The 6,176-nt window shown below is 42.5% G+C and overlaps 1 protein-coding gene across 2 annotated transcripts in view; it reads left to right on the top strand.

Moving 5' to 3' along the window:
- The first annotated feature begins 868 nt into the window (after nucleotides 1-868).
- The window catches only part of vwa8 (von Willebrand factor A domain containing 8), a 52,428-nt gene continuing 47,120 nt past the window's right edge, over nucleotides 869-6,176 (top strand). For both annotated transcript variants that reach the window (XR_011077310.1, XM_068572650.1), the window contains exons 1-4: nucleotides 869-1,151; nucleotides 2,411-2,488; nucleotides 2,587-2,717; nucleotides 3,576-3,686. Coding sequence is in view for 1 of the 2 variants with exons in the window: in XM_068572650.1 (XP_068428751.1) it covers nucleotides 920-1,151; nucleotides 2,411-2,488; nucleotides 2,587-2,717; nucleotides 3,576-3,686 (552 nt within the window). In the remaining variant the exon portion in view is untranslated. The remainder of the gene's footprint in view (nucleotides 1,152-2,410; nucleotides 2,489-2,586; nucleotides 2,718-3,575; nucleotides 3,687-6,176) is intronic.

Raw genomic sequence — 6,176 nt, 5'->3', positions numbered from 1 at the left:
TCGTCCCTTCACTGCCGCTCTCCTCCTCCCGCCTCTCTCTCTCTCTCTCTCTCTCTCTCTCTCTCTCTCTCTCTCTCTCTCTCTCTCTCTCTCTCTCTCTCTCTCCACGTGATAAATGTCAGACCCGCTTAAACTCTGCACGGTTTTGTTCGTGCGTAGGCTGTATATATATGTGGGGCGTGCACGTGAGTAAATCGGTGTGTGCATGAGAGTCGTTTAAATTACGTCATCGATTTAGGTATATTGCCTTTGCTAATCCATGTGTGACTGTTGTTGTTTTTGTTCTCAGATGTGCTCTTTGTACATATATCGACATATACATATGTTTTATAATGATAACACAAATCAATGAACACAAATCACTTGAGTACTCTGAACACTTTCATTCATCTCCTGGTGCAATATCCATTATGTTTAAGTATGTTACTTTATAGACATTTTTGTGAGCAATCTTATAATAATACATAATATATTTTGTACCATATATCCTATATAATCCATAGCATGTGGCTTCATTTTATGATGTGCTTTGAGTTGAAAGGGACAATAAAAACAATAAATTAATGATAAGCCATATCAAGGGCCTATGAGATTTTTCTGTTACTCAAACATACACACACACATTTATATATACACACACACACACACATATATATATATATATATATATATATATATATATATATATATATATATATATATATATATATATATATATATATATATATATATATAATTATATTTTAAAGTAACCCAACCTCTGTTATAGTGGCTTTACGATGTTATTAATGTTGTAAATACTACGTCGGAACGGTCGACACTCAAAGGAAACAAACTCACTCCGGAAGACTTTAGCCCCGGACCCGTTTGTCCTTCTATTATTATCTTCCGACTCCTCCCAAATGAGCCGGCATATGTTATGAAATGGCTCCAGGCCCCGGTCAGGACATCGTTTGACACGAAGCCCGCGGGTTTGATTCCACCCGACGTGTCACAAGGAAACCGTTTAAAGATGCACTCGCAGATATTATGTCACGGCTCGTCCGCGGCCGTCGCCGCCCGGAGAATGCGGCACATTTTGGGGGCAGTTCTGGGAAGAGACGGCTGGATGTGGAGAACTCACGAGGTCAAACTTATCAACACATCTTCAGGTGAGCTGCCCGTTTGTAACAAGTTGTCACGAAGACAGTGGACATGTTTGACGTGTTTTTTAAATCCGCAACGGCTAGTTGTGCCGTTAGCGCGGCTAGCTAGTAGGTCAAAGGTGAAAGCCACGTAATTGGCCCGTGCCATGTCAGGTTGTGCCCATGGACCCCACTTTTGGCCTCTCGTGAACTAACTCATCATCGTTTTTAAATGTGAAACGTGTCCAGTGATCAATAGCAACAGGAGACACATGTTTAAGCATTCTTGTCTTCTCAAATAGACATTAAGTCAAACCTAAAGAAACTGCTCAGGGGCTTAAAGTCCAAAACCTGAGTTGAACGAACCAATCAAATCTGAAGAGCTTCACTTGGAGGTCAATTCAAGTTCATGCAAGTCAGGTTCAAGTGGGCAAGATGAATTATTGTGGACACAAGTTTGTTTGTGTGTTCCTTACTAAACTGTTTACATTTGTTAAAATTAGTTATCTGTTTGTCTGTGCACTTTTTAAAAAATTGTATATTCTGTTAATGTAAATGTAATATGTTCCTATGTATTGCATCTGAGTCTTTTCAAGTCCCACCGCCATTCCACATGGACGTAACTTTCGCTCGAGCATCTTGGTTAAACCTGACTCGAATTAGTCCGCAGATTGGGTGTGTACTTAAATGTATATTTTTGATAAGCCGTGCCTGATTTGTTGGGTTCATTCAAGTCAGGTTTCTGACTGTAAGCCCCTCTTTTCTTCGCTCAAGTATAACCTGTGTAAAGATGTGTGACAATGAGTCATTGTGCACAACAGATTATTTTCCACGATTTTTCATAGTAGGAAAAAAAGCAGGTGTAAAAAAAAAAAATAAATAGAATGATGGCTTAATTGTATGCTTGCTGACTCACTGTCACACTTACTGTAACACTTGAGCAGAACAGAGTTATAGTTCCTGCTACTAGTGACACCTGTGACAAGTGTGTCTGCTGGGAATAAGGCCCGGGAACTTGGAAGAGAAGCAGCTAAATGGAGTTCAGCAATCAGTCGTTTTATTATTTGCACCGGTGCGTGTCCTGCTGTGAGAAAATGTCTTCCGAGAGATGTTATACGAGATAGCAACATATTAACCAGAGTGTTTTTTTAGTGTGTCGAAGGTATCATCCATGGCTAACACCAGATACAACTTAAATATCGATAGAAGCTGATATTGCACCGTCCTGATTGTTACTAGTATTTGAATAGTCAAGTCAAGTGTTGTTTACCCCCTGATGTTTGCAGGCAACACGGTGACGATCGGGGAGGTCTCCTACAAACTCAAGACGTCCAGGAATCCTGAGCTTGTTCCGGTGAAACACAGTATGTCGTTTCTTCACACGTTTGCAATGAAATACGAGGAAGACGGTGGAACAAAAAGTGACTAAAACGTTGTGGTTTGTTTTTGTTTTTTTTGCTAGTTTCAGACTCCTTACCTCAGACTGTGGTTCAGCACCTACGATGGATCATGCAGAAAGACCTTTTGGGCCAGGATGTGTTCCTCATTGGTCCCCCCGGGCCGCTGAGACGATCCATAGCTATGCAGTACCTCGTGAGTAAAGACGTAGAGAGAGAGACTTGTGGTGTAATGGTTTGGATGTGAAAAACTTAAAATGTTTATTTAAAAAAGAAAAAAAATACTTTATTGGTGCATATGCACAATATAACATACAAGGATAAGAGAAGTATTTTTTAATATATTTTTTTTAGAGTAACCCAGCCAGAGTCCACCAAGTCTGGGTACAGGTCTTGGTCCTCTAGGGGGGTCCACATCGATTGATGTTATGCCCAAGACCCCCAGAGAGACAGGGGAGCTTCACCTGGGTCCTCTGACCCTTCTCGGGGGCTCTCAAGTGCCTCAAAAACAGACCTTGACCTTTGACCTTTTGCCATCCCTTGACCCAGACCCCCCCCTCCCAAGTTTGATATCTAAATTACCCTGTAATTTGTACGTGTTAATCAGTTTACACTAATAAGGAAGAAAATGACAGGGGAGTAAAGCAAACAAACAAAAAGTAAAGTAAAAAATAAGAGGAAATACTGATAAAAGTAAATAAAATACAGAGTTTATGGAATAAAAGGTTTAATTTAAAGACAAGACAAATCCGGAATTGAAGCAAACTTTATGATAAAATAATAATATGTTATCATACTATAGATCTTACAGCCCAATCATTAAAGACGCTTTCTTAGATTGTTCTGTTCCTTCTGGAGATGTAGATCATATATTGAGTGTTTGAGCGATGTCTAACCATTATTTTTGGTTCTCACAAGACAGGAAGGAAGAGAGGAATGTTGTTATGGTTTTAAAACTCTGCAAAAAATTCTCCTTGCATTCAACAAAAGCCTGAAACCTTTCTTTGCGCTTCTGGAGTTCTGAAGTTCCCCCCCCTCCCTTGTTGTTGACCAGGAGTTGACCAAACGGGAAGTGGAGTACGTGGCTCTGTCCAGAGACACCACAGAGACCGACCTGAAACAGCGGCGGGAGATCCGCTCGGGGACGGCCTTCTACATCGACCAGGTAGAGCCACTCGGTGCATTTCAGTATCCATCCACTGTCGAGCAAGAGGGGTTCAAAATGAACCCACGTTGATGTTAAATCTGCTTTTCCAGTCATTTGCCACACTAGCAGTGTGGTTTTTGGGACTCTACCATTTGCATGTGAATGGGATGTGCACTCACTATGTGTTCCTTGGGTGCAAATGTGGACGTCTGTGATGGACACGTGACCTCTCCAGCATGTATCAAGGATGCTGGAATATACTTATCAACATGTCAATGCCACACGTTCATGTTTCCCCACACGCACGTGGCTGCAGACGTGTCATCCGGAAGTAAAGATCCCAAAACGTCTTCGTCGTCATGCTCTATCACACAAGGACTTAGAGCGTGTTGTAATACGTGACGTCTCTGGGATGCTGGCAGAGCCGCGTGACTGCGAGCAGCGAGAGAGAACCAGAGGAAGCGAGGACAAATCCCATTTAAATCCCAAAAAAATATGAGGTCCGTGGCTCATTTCCTGCTCATTACATCAAACTGAGATGGTTCAAATCAAAGATCGTTCTAATTTTGACCAAACATTGGTTTGACACAGGCCAATATTTACATTTGTTCTTCATTTTTCATAATGTTTTATGTTTAAATAGAAAGAAAAAAAACTCAGAACAATAAACAGTTTCTGGATAAATGTCCACTGTGAAGAAATAATGAACGCTGCTGACGGCCGGTTGTCAGCGACACACACACACGCGCGCACACACACACACGCACACACACACACACACACACACACACACACAGTGGGGCCCTCCCTTGCCATGCCACTCTGTTCTTTTCCATGCCACCTCTCTGATTGATCGAGCTTCATGCAAACGGGCACCCCCGCGCCTCCTAAGTCCAAGTAACCATGGGAACCAGCAGTTCCTCATTACCCCGATCCGGTTCTCCTCTCAGGAGAACTTTCTTGTCTCCATTCATCGTCCCTTCATTTCTCACAGGGAGGCAGAAACGACGCTTACGGACAACAACAGAAAAACAACTGAAATCCCCGAATGAGCCTCGGTGGCGAAGCCGGCGGTGACAAACGACGAACCGCCGAGATAATGAACGTTTACTCCGTCGTGTCGTTACTCGCGGCCAATTAGCACACGGCTTCATTTGTGTAAAAATACACCGGTTGCACGACAGTTCAAACACGAACTCCATGGAAACAGGGCGACTTCTTTCACAATTTGTTCTCCGCACGTTTATCCTTTAAGCTTCACTCACAAACCTCGTCTTCTGAAGGTGTGTGTGTGCGTGCCTGTGTGTGTGTGTGTGTGTGTGTGTGTGTGCGTGCGTGCGTATATATATATATATGTGTGTGTGTGTGTGTGTGTGTATAGAGGTCTCTCGGTGGGCATACTCTACATACGGTTGTGTATAACCTGCACTGCGCCGCAGCCGTTACTTCTGTCAGTGGTTCTTCTGATCTAATAGAAAGTTTTAAAAAAAGGAGGCGCCTATTTATGTGCAAACGAGATTAAGCATCCGGGCCGTCACCCTGCTGATGTGGCACTTTTGTTTGGCTCTCGCTGATTTCTCTAATTTGATAGTCGTGTGACTCATCGTGATTTTCCATTTACTAAAATGAATGTCAGGGTTCCATAAGAGGGAAAGCACCGACTCTGCAAGTGTGTGAAAACCTTCGCTTGTGTTTTTCAAGAAAAGCACGGCGCGAGGCCTTTTTTTGTTGATTATAATAAAGTTTTATATATATTTTAACTTCAAATAATCACATCTTATTCTTCAGGAAAGTGACACACAGTTTGTGAGACTGAAAGTACATCACAGTCATCAATAGATACACGTGTGCGTTCCGTCTATTGTGTGGGTTGTGGTGTCGTTTTGGAGGAATAATTTACCAAACACTGATTTCCAATTTCTAATTTTTTTCCCCGATGTTTTTAACGATCGCGGCCGGTCTTTCCCGCGGGCGAGGGAAAACCAGGCAACCCTTTTTAACTCCTCGAGGACTCATCTGCCTCCCACCTTCTCATTAAAATGAAAGCGGGCGTCCATTGTTTCCAGGGAAACAGCTCATAGATGGATACAGCGTTAGAGGCGGCGCTGATGGGTGTGAAGGTTTATTGCTTCTTTCTGCTTTTCCTCCAGTCAAATGAATTTCTGTGCCATCTAATTTTTTATTTAGTTTTATTACTGTTTATTTATCTTACTTGATTGTTTAATCTTTATTTACTTGTGAGCAATGCTGCGGGTCTAATAAAGAGACTTATCTTATCTAAGGAAGTGTTGGCACATGCTTTTTTTTTTGGGATCAAACTTGGAGATGTTTTTTTTCTGTGTTGCAGTATGCTTTGCTCATATTTGTGTGTGAGGGATTGAAAAGAGAGCGTGGGTGCGTGGGTGCGACTTAGCGAGCGCTTCTCTTTTGAGAGCGGTCCGGGTATCGTAGGAGGTGTTCGTGTGCGAACTAGAACATCACAGCGGCGCTCCTCGGGGCCCTGTGCCG

Source organism: Clinocottus analis, unplaced genomic scaffold (genome assembly GCF_023055335.1).
Source record: "Clinocottus analis isolate CAN_PGR_092001 unplaced genomic scaffold, fCliAna1.0.p SCAF_12, whole genome shotgun sequence".
NCBI classification, from domain to species: Eukaryota; Metazoa; Chordata; class Actinopteri; order Perciformes; family Cottidae; genus Clinocottus; species Clinocottus analis.
This window is presented reverse-complemented; position numbering and strand designations above follow the sequence as displayed.